The sequence below is a fragment of the Oryctolagus cuniculus genome, chromosome 1 (genome assembly GCF_964237555.1).
Source record: "Oryctolagus cuniculus chromosome 1, mOryCun1.1, whole genome shotgun sequence".
Classification (NCBI taxonomy): domain Eukaryota; kingdom Metazoa; phylum Chordata; class Mammalia; order Lagomorpha; family Leporidae; genus Oryctolagus; species Oryctolagus cuniculus.
The window spans coordinates 93,489,467-93,503,364 of NC_091432.1; the positions used below are offsets into that span (position 1 = coordinate 93,489,467).

At 41.6% G+C, this 13,898-nt stretch overlaps 1 protein-coding gene across 5 annotated transcripts in view; it reads left to right on the top strand.

The window, feature by feature from the left end:
* Nucleotides 1-1,313: 1,313 nt before the first annotated feature.
* The window catches only part of CFAP300 (cilia and flagella associated protein 300), a 33,862-nt gene continuing 21,277 nt past the window's right edge, over nucleotides 1,314-13,898 (top strand). The window contains exons 1-2 of one of the 5 annotated variants that reach the window (XM_017343714.3): nucleotides 1,314-1,507; nucleotides 1,737-1,818. In XM_017343714.3, coding sequence (XP_017199203.1) covers nucleotides 1,398-1,507; nucleotides 1,737-1,818 — 192 coding nt within the window. In that variant the 5' untranslated portion in view covers nucleotides 1,314-1,397. Of the gene's footprint in view, nucleotides 1,586-1,736; nucleotides 1,819-13,898 lie in introns of all 5 variants that reach the window. The other 4 variants (XM_051849900.2, XM_008262188.4, XM_002708590.5 and 1 more) reach the window with 4 other exon arrangements.

A 13,898-nucleotide genomic window follows, 5' to 3' on the forward strand; every position in this document is an offset into this window, starting at 1 on the left:
ACTATCGCATGGAGGACCTCTCTCTCTCTGCCTCTCCTCTCTCTGTGTAACTCTGATTTTCAAATAAATAAATCTTAAAAAAGAAATAAAACTTTAAAAAAGAAAAGGAATAACCAAGATGGGGGGTACAGCATTTGGCACAGCAGTTAAAACACTACTTGGGATGCTTATATCATCTGACTGCCTGAGCTCCAGTGCCAGGTCCCCTCCCAATTCCAGCTTCCTTTTGCATACCCTGGGAGGAAGCCGGTGACAGCTTCAGCACGTGGGTCCCTGCCACCCACATGGGAGACCCAGATGAACCTCTGGGCTCTTGGCTTTGGCTTTGTCCAACCCTGGCTATTGCAGGCATTTGGGAAGTAAACTAGCAGATAGGTACACTCACTCTCTGCCTTTCAAATAAATGAACAGTAAATAAATAGGGTTGTGGTACAGGGGTTTACGCTGTCTTGATATGCTGGCATTGCATATCAGAGCTCCAGTTTAAGTTCTAGCTGCTCCACTTCCAATGTAGCTCCCTACTAATGTGCCTGGGAAGGCAGCGGAGAATGACCCAAGTGCTTGGACCCCTGACCCCCACACCCAAATGGAGTTTCTGGTTCCCGGCTCCTGACTGGCCCAGCCTCAACTGTTGTGTCCATTTGGGGAGTGAGACGGCAGATGGAAGGTATCTCCCTCTGTGTCACTTTGCTTTTCAAATAAATAAAATCTTTTTAAAAGTAAGTTTTAAAATGTTTTAAAATATTTTTAAAAATCGGTTCTGAATGACCAAGGGAAACCGAAAGGAAGTTACGAAAGAGGGGGAAAAGAACTATCCCCCATTCTGAATCCCAGACACACTGTAAATAGACAAAAATCAACAACAAAAACTATAGATACAAAAGGTAATTTCTAATAAAAAATGTTTCTAATTAAACAGCAGGTTGAAATGCAGTGTATGAAAACATTTGTAAGCCTTCAGATGTAACCTTTAAAGAAAAAATGAACCAGATGGTAAAAGTGAAGTTTCCCAAGTAGTTACATAGACATCTGTCTTACCAAAACAGATAAACCTGATTAATTCAAATTAATCCTTTTCCTCAGAAACGTTTGAGTCATCTTGAACACTAACCCTCGCTGGGTCATTTATAAACAGCGGCAGTTCTTCCCCATCCCTAACCCCCCGTTTCCCCGCTGGGCAAGGGGTAGGTGTGTGCGCTTTGCCCAGCACCTGCCAAAGCCAAGGCGTTCTCTCCCGCTCAGCCACCACCAGCCCCGCTTCCAGGCGCGCACACTTCGGCCGCCAACCCGTCGCCCCGCCCACAACGCGTCGCCCCGCCCCACGAAGCGCCGCGCGGACCCGACGGCCGCGGCGTCTCTATGGAAACCGATCCGACGCCGGCGGGGCCGAGAGCACCATGGCGTCCGGAGAGCCGAGGAACTCGGGTGGCTACTATTTCAGGTTCCTGCCTCAGAGAACCTTCCAGTTCCTGAGCGCCCGGGAGATCACCAGCCGGCTTCGCCAGTGGTGAGGCGCGACGGAGCGGGGAGCGAAGAGCCCCCTGGCTTCCGCGGCCGAGGAGGCCTTGAGCCCGGCGCAGGCCTTGTGAGAGGATGCAGTGGTCCCATCCTGAGTGAAACCGCGAAGCTGCTGTCACGGGCGGGCGGGCGGGCGGGAGGGAGGGTCCTGTGGGTGGGACTCGCAGATTGTGCGTCCTGAGTACCCTAAGCTGACTTTTATTCCTTGTCGGTCCCAGGTCGATGCTGGGTAGAATGGAGGCGCAGGCGTTCGGGTTTGACCAGACTTTTCTGGCCTATCGGAAGGATGATTTCTTTATGGTTGGTATTGGGGGGTGGGGTGTCTTTGTGGGGACTGCTGATTTTTTGTTTGTTTTTTAAAAATATTTATTGGGGCCGGCGCTATGGCGGAGCAGGTAAAGCTGCCGCCTGCAGAGTGTATCCCAAATGGGCGCAGGTTGGAACCCCAGCTGTTCCACTTCCGATCCAGTTCTCTGCTATGGCCTGGGAAAGCAGTGGAAGATGGCCCAAGTGCTTGGGCCCCTGCTCCCGCGTGGAGGACCTGGAAGAGGCCTCTGGCTCCGGCTTCAGATCGGCATAGTTCCTGCCATTGCGGCCAATTGGGTAGTGAACTAAAGGATGGAAGACCTCTCCCTCCTCCTCCCTCCCCCTCCGTTCCCTTTATCCTCCTCCCCCTCCCCTCCTTTCTCCTCCCTCCCCCTCTGCCTCTTTGTAGCTTTTACAAGTAAAGTAAATAAATCTTTTTTTTTTTTTTTTTTGACAGGCAGAGTGGACAGTGAGAGAGAGAGAGAGAAAGGTCTTCCTTTGCCGTTGGTTCACCATCCAGTGGCTGCGGCGGCCGGCGCACCGCGCTGATCCGTTGGCAGGAGCCAGCTACTTATCCTGGTCTCCCATGGGGTGCAGGGCCCAAGGACTTGGGCCATCCTCCACTGCACTCCCTGGCCACAGCAGAGAGCTGGCCTGGAAGAGGGGCAACTGGGACTAGAACCCGGTGTGCCGGCGCCGCAAGGCGGAGGATTAGCCTAGTGAGCCGCGGCGCCGGCCAAATAAATCTTTAAAACAATGAAAATAAATTTTTTTATTTGACAGGTAGAGTTATAGACAGAGAGAGAAAGGTCCTCCTTCCATTGGTTCACTCCCAAAATGTCCGCCACAGCCGGTGCTCGCCGATCAGAAGCCAGGAGCCAGGTGCTTCTTCCTGGTCTCCCATGCAGGAGGCAGAGTTACAGAGAAGCACAGGCAGAGACAGAGAGGTCTTCCATCCGCTGGTTCACTCCCCAGTTGGCCGCAACAGCGGAGCTGTGCCGAGCCGAAGCCAGGAATATTTCTGGGTCTCCCACGCGGACCACAGCAGAGAGCTGGATTGGTAGTGAAGCAGCTGGGACTCGAACTGGTAGCCACACTCTACGCCACAGTGTGGTTCCGGGACTACTGATTTTTAACACTCTGTTGGTGAGAATTTGTGTGAACACGCCATTCCTTAGCGAAGTTCCCTTGGAGTTTGGGAATAATGAGAGTTGTAAATAGTATATTTCTAAAGGAACTTTTCATCTCTCATCACTATCAGTTTGTTGTGAAAGGGTCTGTTTGTCCAAATTCAATCCTGTGATTTTCAATCTTGAAAATCTTGACTCATCGAATTTCCATAATGCCAGGTAATTTTTTTCTAATTTTCAAGTTAATCGTGTTTCTTTATATTTTCCTGTGAAGAAACCAGTGTTACTCCCACATTTAAATTCATAGAAATGTACTCAGGATCGTTGTTTTTACTCATAAAAAAATAAGGAAGGAAATAAAGTATGGTAGCTGAGAATGTCCTGAAGGGGATTTACCTTGAAGCTAAATCAAACGGAAATATTATTATGCTTTATAAAATTCTCTTCCTTCCTTGTCACACATATCCTTCATACAATGACTTTAGTTTGTAGTTGGTGTAGTTTGTTGGCCCTTTCACAAACACTTCCTGAGGGCCTGTCATCTGCTAGGAGTTTCTCCAAGTGATGGCCAAAGATGAACAAGATAAGAGCTCATCTTGCAAAGATTTAGCAGGCCCTTGGCAAAATTGCCAATAAGTCAAAAAAGAAAAACCAGCATTTCGCAGAGTGATAAGTACAGTGAGGAAAATAAGGAAATGGAGAAAATGAGACATTGATTAGTATTGCCTTGAGGTATTCGTGGCTGGGTGGACAAAATCAAGGGTTTAATAAGGCCGCGATCCCTCTGAAACAGAAGGGACAATCCTTCCTTCCTCTTTCCTAGCTTCTTGTGGTTGCCAGCAGCCCTTGGTAGTCTTCAGCTTGCAGCTGCAGCGTCAGTCTCTGCCTTTGTCAGAAGCAGCTGGCCTCCCCTCAGGTGTTTCTTCTTCCCTTGAGGACACCTGTCATAGTGAATTAAGAGCTGACCATACTTCACTATAACTTAATAATAAGTCATTACACCCACAAGAACCCTGGATCCAACCAAGATCCCTTTTGAGGGGTTTCAGGAAGCACATGAATTTTGGGTGGAGAAAATTCAACCCATAACAGAGTAAATTGGTTAAATGTTTCCCATTCTTTGTTATAATTATACTGTTACTGATAATGGCATTTCTTAGATATGCCTGGTTACATTTTTATACTCTTAAAATATAGTTTTCATTTATATCAGTACTGCCTCTCAATTTTTTAAAAAAATTGTTTTTTTTTTAAAATAAAGATTATTTATTTGAAAGGCAGAAATAGAGAAAAAAAAAGAAAGGAGAGATCTTCTATCCTCTGGATCACTCCTCAAATGGAAGCCAAGAACCTGAAACTTCCTCCAGGTCTCCCATATCGGTGCAGGGGCCCAAGATCCTGAGCCATCTTCCCCTGCTTTCCCAGGCACATTTCTGGGGAGCTGGCTCAGAAGTGGAACAGCTGGGTCTTGAACTAGCACCTATGTAGGATGCTGGCACCACAGGCAGAGGCTTAACCTACACCACAGCACCAGCAAAATCAGCATTGTAGCGGAGAGGCTACTTCATAAAGTTCATGGAAAATGGATTTTAAAACTGTTTACTTTGGTGCAAAAAATTTGAAAACCATGTATATGAAGGGTCTTCAAAAAGTTCATGGAACATGTACATTATGAGAAAGCACACCAAAATAAACATTTTTTTTCTGTTTTCCATGAACTTTTTAAAGTACCCTCATGTTTACATGGCCATATGTTTTTTAAGTTTTTCAAAAATAAAATGTTTTTGTATTTTTAGAACCCTTAAAATGGTAGCTAGCTGGCTGAGTTCTGATTCCATCTCGGCCACTTAAAAGCTGTGTGACATTGGACAAGTTATTTAACCACCACAGTCTCCATTTACATTTCTACCAAATGGTCACAGTGCTTGGCACATAGTAAATATTTAGTGTGAATTTTTGAATATGAAAATAATACTGGGTATGTGATGAAATTGTTATGAACGTTAAGTGAAATATAGAAAATATTTATCAAAATGTCAACTCACAGGTGCTATATTATTACTAAGTATATTACAAAGTAGCTTTGAAAATACTTCAAGTATTTTGCTATCACAGTAGTGACTCGTATGTCTAATTTACCTTTCAACACTTTTCTTACATTAATCACTTAATATTTATAATTGATAAATTTGGTGTTTGACCCCTGTTTTTTAGCTGAGGAAACTAAAACTCAGAAAGATCAAATAATTTATGTAAGCTTACACAGCAAAGAGCAAAACCCAGACATTTTTACTCTAAATTCCAAGATGTTTCTACTGTATAGACTGATAACTAAATAAAGGACAGTGCTTAAACTAGAATTCTAGATTTTTTATTTTCCCTTCCAGTTTAAAAAAGCTTTTGGAAAAACTTATTTGTGAGGTAGAAAATAAATGGAAGGAAGGAAATATCTGGGAAACACTTTTTAGTTCCTGGATCTACACAGATGAATAGATGCAATTAAAGAGAGGGAAGCAGACCAAAAATTGCATAGCGGAGTGAGAAGTGATATAATACTTACCTAAGACATGAGGTACTTTAGAGATAGAAATGAGAAAATGACTGAATTGGACAGAGGAGAGTTTACAATGAAAGACTTAAGTTAGGCCATCAAAGGTGAGCAAGAGTTTGTCAGGTAGGCAAAGTTAGGGAATGATACTATAGAGACGATAGAAAACCTAACTAAAGAGGAGTTATTGAAATGTTTTAAGGAAAACTTTAAAATACTGGAATCACCTTGTCTGGAGTCTGGAAAGTGGAGTAATAGTACTGGGTCTGGAAACAAATTGGAAATTACTATAATCCATATAGTATATAGTGATGTCCTCCCTTAAGATAGTAGTACTGGAATGACCCAGAGAGGTGTTTAGGAGAAAGCCTTCAGGACTGATAAAATTTTGAGATGAAGGGAGAGGGAGACATGTAGGATGACTCAGGCTTCTTTTGTATAGAGTAGTAGCTAATGCCATAAAATTGAATAGAGAATACAGAAAGGGATGAGTGTTGTATGCAGTAGATTCACCCCTGCCTGAGATGTTCTGTCCCAGCTAATCTGCACTTCTGATCCAACTTTCTGCTAATGTGTCCGGGAGATAGATGGTGACCCCAAGTATTTGAGTTCTTGCCACCCACAAGGGAGACCCAGATGGAGTTCCTGGCTCATAACTTTGGCCTGACCCAGTCCTGGCCATTGTGGACATTTGGAGAGTGAACCAGCAGATAAAAGATCTCTGTCTCTTCTTCTCTATATAATGTTTCCTTTCAAATAGATGTCCTTAAAAGTAAATGAGGAAAATGAGTAGTTTTAGGCATGCTGAATTTGAAGTATATTCAAATAGCAATATTCTAGATAGTTGAATGTAACATCCAGTTTTGGGTCTCAAGAGAGAGCTTTGGGATCAATATATACTGTTGGTATTCTTACCATAAAATTAGAAATGATAAGGGGGCTTTTCCACATAAGCAACTACAAAGAAACCTTTTTAATTTACAAGCTTTCCCATAGACCTGAACAACACTTAACATTTGAATCTCATGACCAGAACTCAGCTATATGGCCATATCCCAAGGAAGCTAAGAAATGTAGACTTAGCACATTACTGTCCCAAATAAAATCAGGATTTCTTAAGAGAGAACTAATACTGTGCCAGAAACCAGCAGTCTGCCAAGTAAATGATATAGTCAAATATAAATTCATTTTTTTTAAAGATTTATTTTATTTACTTGAAAGGCAGATTGACAGGGAGAGATGGAAAGAGAAAGAGCTCTTCTATCTGTTGCTTCACTACCCAAATGGCCACAATGGCCGAGGCTGGGCCAGCCAAAAGCCGGGAGCAAGGAGCTTGATCTGAGTCTCCCACAAGGATGAGAGGGGCCCAAGCACTTGGGCCATCATTCCCTGCTTCCAGGGTGCATTAGCAGGGAGCTGGAGCAGAAGCAGGACAGCTAGCATTGAATCTGGCCCTCTAGTATGGGATGGCAGTGATTTAACCTGCTGTACCACAAAGCCCACCCTCCGTTATCAACTTATTTAGAATTTTCTCACTCTACATTATGAAACAAGTTTATGTAAATATTTTACACGCATTTTTGATATCAGTATCTTTGTTATTAATGTAATTCATTTATAAGTATCTAATATTTTTCCAAAGCACATTAGCTTTCTTAAAGTTGAGTTACAGAATTGCTTCTAATGTCTCACTAGAAATTGTATAACATACCAAAAATACCCTTTGTATATGTTAGACTATTTTATTCATTCGTTAGGCATATCATTGTACTCTTGATAATATGAATGCTGTATTTAAGGGATCTTTACATTAAGACATTTCCATTGGCTCTAGATTAATTCACTGCATGCTGATTGGTCTATTTCCATTTATACTGACATCCAAAACATATAAGTTGATAATCCTCAGGAATAATTACTAAATTTATTAAATTTCCCTCTTTTAAAATGATTCCTTTGGGAGCAGATTTTGGCACAGCGTAATACAACTTGATTTTACAACTTGAAATCTGCCTGGAAATTGGCAAATGCTACAAATCAAGGCTTTCAGGGGGAAGTTGGGGATTAGTTGTTAACCAGTATGGCTCTTTGCTACTCCTACCCATTTGCAGATGCCCTGATTCACAGTACTTGCGTCCAAGTCCTAAATCTGCCCTCACTGCAACTTTACTGATGCACACTCTGAGAGGCAGCTTGGGAAACCTGCATTGACCTCTGGGCTCCTGGCTTTCATCTGACCCAACCCTGGTGGTTGTAGGCACTTGGTAAAATTAAAATAGTAGAGTGAATACTCTTTCCTTTGAAGAGCTTCATGAAGAATTATTTGGGGAAAAATTTTTTTTTTTTTTATAATTGGTCACAGGAGAATATGGCCGCTTTTTTTAAAAACAATTATTTCTGCTTATTTGAAAGGCAAAGAGAAAAATAGAAGCAGACTCAAAGAGGTCCTCCATCCACTGATTCACTTCCCAAATGCTCACATCCAAGGCTTGGCAAGGCGAAAGCCAAGAGTCCAAAACTTAAACTGGGTCTCCCTCATGGGTGGTAGGGACCCAAGTACTTGAGTCATTACCACTGCAAGCCAAGGTGTGTATTATCAGGAAGCTGGGACTAGAAATGGAGCTAAGACTGAAACCCAAGTACTCTAATATAGGATGCAGGCATCTCAAGTGACTTATTAACTGCTATGTCAAATACCCACCACATGGTACCTCTTAAAAAAAAAAAAAAGGCTTTCACTTATGCCCCACCACTAGACTGGAAACCCTGTAAGAACACAGACTTTGTCTTGTTTGTCATAATGTAGACATTAATAAATTGCCCTTACCTTACACACTGGTCCTCTTCACTCTTCCCTTTCTCATTAAGTCATACTTAGTCCCAAGAGTCATCACTGATTCCTCCTTCTCCCCTTATTTCTTCCTCCTAATTTATTTCCACATTTCCCCATTTTCTGCCACCTTCCAGCTCTTCCTGGATTCACACTTCTGCCGCCATGAACCTCCTTCCTAACAAGTCTGTTACCAGTTCTTCAATGCATTCTCCATATTGACAGCCAGAATGAACTTTAAAAATATGAATCTAATCATTATTTCCTTTGCTTCAAAATCTATCAGTCTTCCCACTGTCATTAGATGAAACTACTGATTGAGATCTTCTCAATTTTAGAGCAAGAGTAAAATTTTTTACTTGATTACAGGGTTAAGTGAAACTCCCTACACTCGTCTGACCACTGTACCTTCATAGTCACACTGAAACCCTTTGACTTTCATTGAATGGAACGCCCCATTCTTTCATACCTTGGAGCCTTCAAACTTGGATTTTTCTCCATCTTAGAAAGTGGACTTTCCAAGGGTACACTGGAACCCACTCCAAAGAGCATGATTGCCAAACTCTAAGAAATTTTTGTTTATTCTTAAAACTACTGGCATGGTGACTGTTATGGCACAGCAGGTTAAGCTGCCACTTGTGTCCCTCCATATTGGAGTTCTGATTTGAGTCCTGGATGCTTTATTTATTTATTTATTTATTTTTATTTCTGATTTTTTTTTTTTTAGACAGAGTTATAGACAGTGAGAGAGAGAGACAGAAAGGTCTTCCTTGGCCAGGAGCTCAGAACTCCAACTGTTTTTCCCACATGGATGGTGAGAACCCATGTACTTGGGCCATCCTCTGCTGCTTTCCCAGGCACAATGGCAAAGAGCTGGATCAAAAGGGCAGCAGCGGGGCCGGCGCCGTGGCTCACTTGGCTAATCCTCCGCCTGCAGCACCGGCACCCCGGGTTCTTATTCAGGTTGGGGTGCCAGGTACTAGTCCTGGTTGCTCCTCTTCCAGTCCAGCTCTCTGCTGTGGCCCGGGAGGGCAGCGGAGGATGGCCCAAGTGCTTGGGTCCCTGCACCCACATGGGAGACCGAGAGGAAGCTCCTGGCTTCAGATCAGCGCAGCGCTGGCCGTAGTGGCCATTAGGAGAGTGAACCAATGGAAGGAAGACCTTTCTCTCTGTCTCTCTTTCACTGTCTAACTCAGGCTGGCAAAAAAAAGGGGGGGGGCAGCAGCGGGAGTCAAACCAGCACTCCAAAATAGAATGCCTGCATTGTAGGCTATGACCCAAGCAATTGTGCCACAACACTGGGCACTATAAATCTTATCTACTGGTGGTTTCAGAACCCAAAAGTAGAGTTTGTTGGTCGTAAGATACACATTTTTCAAGTTATTCTAGGTAATAACATTACTTTTCCAAAAGGTTATAAAGATTCACACTTCTACCAGTAGCTTGTGAGGATGCATATTTTCTTTTGCTATGCAAAAGCTTCTGAGTTTGATATAGTACCATTTGTTTAGTTTTGCTTTTGTTGCCTGTGCTTTGGAGGTCTTATCTAAGAAGTCATCCCCTACACCAATGTCTTGGAGTGTTTCCCTGTGTTTTCTTCCAGCAGCTTCTTAGTCTCAGGACTTAAATTTAGGTCTTTGATCCATCTTGATTTGATTTTTGTATGTGATAAGAAGTCTGGATCTAATTTTGTTGTGCATACATGCATCCAGTTTTGCCAGCACCAGTTGTTGAAGAAATTACCCTTACTCCACTGTATAGTCTGAGCACTTTTCTCAAAAATCAGTATATGAATTAATTTCTGGGCTCTCTATTCTATATATATACATATATATAGTAAAATTATATATATATAGTTATATATATGTACATATATACATATATATATAAATATATATACTTGCAGACATTCTCAGTAAATAAGGAGATGTAATCTTCTATTATTAGATTCACAATCTAATGTTTTTATTAAACTATATTTACAGAGTATTGGGCCTAAAATGATCTTTGGATTAATAGATAAGAGGAGAAGTGGGGTTAGGTGAAGTGTTGTAAGAGTATTCCCTCGAGTGAATGTGGGGGAGATATTATTTGTGTGATATGTAAATTTACCTCGTTGGGTGGTTGATAGTATGTAGAGGGAGTAGAGCGCTGTGATTAGAACATTAGTCCCTATTAGGATGATGGTAAGGTTAGATCATGAAAAAGATGCTATCACAATGAGAAGCTCTCCTAGTAGATTAATGGTTGGAGGCAGGGCTAGGTTAGTAAGGCTAGCGATTAGCCATCATGCTGCTATCAGGGGGAGGATGGTCTGCAATCCTCGGGCTAATAGTATGGTTCGACTATGAATACGTTCGTAATTGGAATTAACTAGGCAGAATAATAAGGAGGAAGTGAGGCCATGTGCAATCATCAGTGCGGTGGCTCCTATGAAGCTTCATGGTGTTTGAATTAGAATTGCGACAATTACTAGGGCTATATGGCTTACTGAGGAGTATGCGATAAGTGATTTAAGATCTGTCTGTGGAAGGCAGATAGAGCTAGTTATAATTATACCTCAAAGGGAGAGCATGAGAAATGGGTAGGCTATATACTCTGTAACTGGATTAAGTAAGATAGTGATACATATTATGCCGTAGCCACCTAGTTTAAGTAAAATAGCTGCTAAGACTATTGAGCCTGCAATAGGGGCTTCAACGTGAGCTTTTGGTAGTCATAGGTGACGTCCATAGATGGGTATTTTGACTAAAAATGCTATTATACATGCTAGTCATATTAATGAGTTGGATCATGATATTGTTAGAGGTCCACTTACAAATTGGATTAGGAGAAAGTTGAGGGATCCTATAGAGTTTTGGAGGTAAATTAGGGCAACTAGTAAGGGGAGTGACCCTATATGGGTGTAGAATAAAAAGTAAGTTCCTGCATTAAGTCGTTCTGTTTGGTTGCCCCATCGTGTGATAATAATGAGAGTGGGGATTAGTGTGGCTTCAAATAGAATATAGAACAGGATAAATTCTGTGGCTGAAAATGTTATTACTAAGAATACTTGCAGGGAAATTAGAAGGGAAATATATATTTTCTTACGCAGCAAGGATTCTTTGTCTAAATGATGTTGGCTTGCTAAGATTATCAGGGGCAGAAGTCAGACTGTTAATATCAGGAGAGGGGTGGATAAGGCGTCTGAAAAGAATGTAGTTGAGAAGTTTAGGTTGGTATCATTTGGTTGATTAAGTAGAAAAAGGGTAGTTAGGCTAATTAGTAGGCTGTGTGTTGTTGCGTTAATTCAAATTATATGATTTTTAGATCACCATACGGTAGGAATGAGTATAATTGTGGGAATAATAGTTTTTAGCATTGTAGGAGGTTGAGGTTTTGGACATAGTCTATTCCATAAGTGTTAGAAACTGTGACTAGCAGAGCTAATCCAACTGCTGCTTCACAGGCCGCGAACACGAGGAGAATACTTGGAAATATAAAAGATAGTGTAAAGTGGGTATTTAGGGCTATTAATGTAATTAAAATAAATAATGAGAGTATTATTCCTTCTAGGCATAGCAGAGAGGATATTAGATAGGATCGATATACTAGTATGCCTAGGAGGGCCAGGATAAATGCTAGAAAAATATTAATATAGATTGAAGGCATTTTGATAATTATGGTCTTGCCATAGTCTAATGAGTCGAAATCATTTATTTTAACTAAACTAATTATCATATTCAACTCATTCTAGGCCTTTTTGGACTCATTCGTAAGCTAATCCTAGGGCTAGAATTGAAATCAATATAAGCACTATGATAAGAACTAGGTTTAGGTTATTAAATTGTGCAGCCCATGGAAAGGGGAGAAGAAGGGCAATTTCTAGATCAAATAATAAAAATGTAATGGCTACTAGGAAGAATTTTATTGAGAAAGGGAGTCGTGCTGATCCTATGGGGTCGAACCCACATTTGTAAGGGCTTGACTTTTCTGAGTAAATATTTAATTGGGGGAGTCAAAATGCGATGGTTACTAGAACTAGAGAGATGGTTATGTTAATTAGTAGAACTAGTATTAAGTTAATTACTCTTTTTTGGGCTATTACCAAAACTAACTGATTGGAAGTCAGATGTACTAGTTGATACTAAAAGAGTAGGATCCTCATCAATAAATCGATACATACAGGAACAGTCAGACTACATCTACGAAGTGTCAGTATCATGCAGCTGCTTCAAAGCCAAAGTGGTGATTTGCTGTGACGTGAAAATTAAACTGTCATAGGAGGCAGACTGTAAGAAAAGTAGATCCAATGATTACGTGAAGGCCGTGGAATCCTGTGGCTATAAAGAATATTGACCCATAGACTCCATCTGAAATAGTAAATGATGTTTCGTAATACTCGGATGCTTGAAGAAGAGTAAAATAGATACCTAGGAGAATGGTGATGGCTAAGGCTTGTTGTATATTCTTACGATTTCCCTCCATTAAACTGTGGTGAGCTCAGGTAATTGAGACTCCTGAGGCTAGGAGAACTGAAGTGTTGAGTAGAGGGACTTCAAGGGGGTTGAGAGGGTTGATGCCTGTTGGAGGTCAGCATCCTCCTAGTTGTGGAGTAGGGGCTGGGCTTGAGTGGTAAAAGGCTCAGAAGAAGCCTGCAAAAAAGAAGACTTCTGAAACAATGAATAGGATTATGCCATATCGTAGGCCTTTTTGTACAATGGGAGTATGATGGCCTTGGAATGTGCCTTCTCGTACGAGCTCTCGTCATCATTGATATATAGTGAGAGTATTTGTTACTAAACCATTAGGAGAAGGGAAGGGGAGTTAAAGTGAAATCACATGGCTAGACCTGATGTTATGAGAAGGGCGGATAGGGCCCCAGTAAGCGGCCATGGACTTGGGTTAACTATGTGATAAGCGTGAGTTTGGTGTGTCATTAGGTGTTGTCGTGTAGATATAGGCTTACAAGGAGTGTAAAGACGTAAGCCTGAATTAAGGCTACGGCGAATTCTAGGATTGTGAGTAGAAGAAGAATAATAAAGCTAATTAGAGCTGTTGTTGTTCTAATTGAAATTAGGGCAAGGGCTGCGTCACCAATAAGATGTATCAGCAGGTGACCTGCTGTAATATTGGCTGTAAATCGCACAGCTAAGGCTATAGGTTGAATAAAAAGACTGATTGTTTCGATAATAACTAGTATAGGGATAAGGGGAATAGGGTTCCTTGTGGGAGGAAATGGGCTAGTGACGCTTTAGTTTTATAGCGAAATCCTGTGATTACGGCCCCTGCTCACAGTGGAACTGCTATTCCTAAGTTTATTGATAATTGAGTTGTTGGCGTGAATGAGTGAGGTAGGAGGCCTAGGAGATTGGTTGAGCCAATAAATATAATTAGGGAAACTAGTATTAGGGATCAAGTTTGCCCTTTGGGGGAGTGCATTGTTATTATTTGCTTTAGAATAAGTTGGGCTAATCATTGTTGGATTGAGACTAGTCGATTATCAATTAGCCATGTAGGGGTGGGGAATAGCAGAGTTGGGAATATAATGATTAGGATTACAATAGGTAGTCCTATTAGTGTTGGG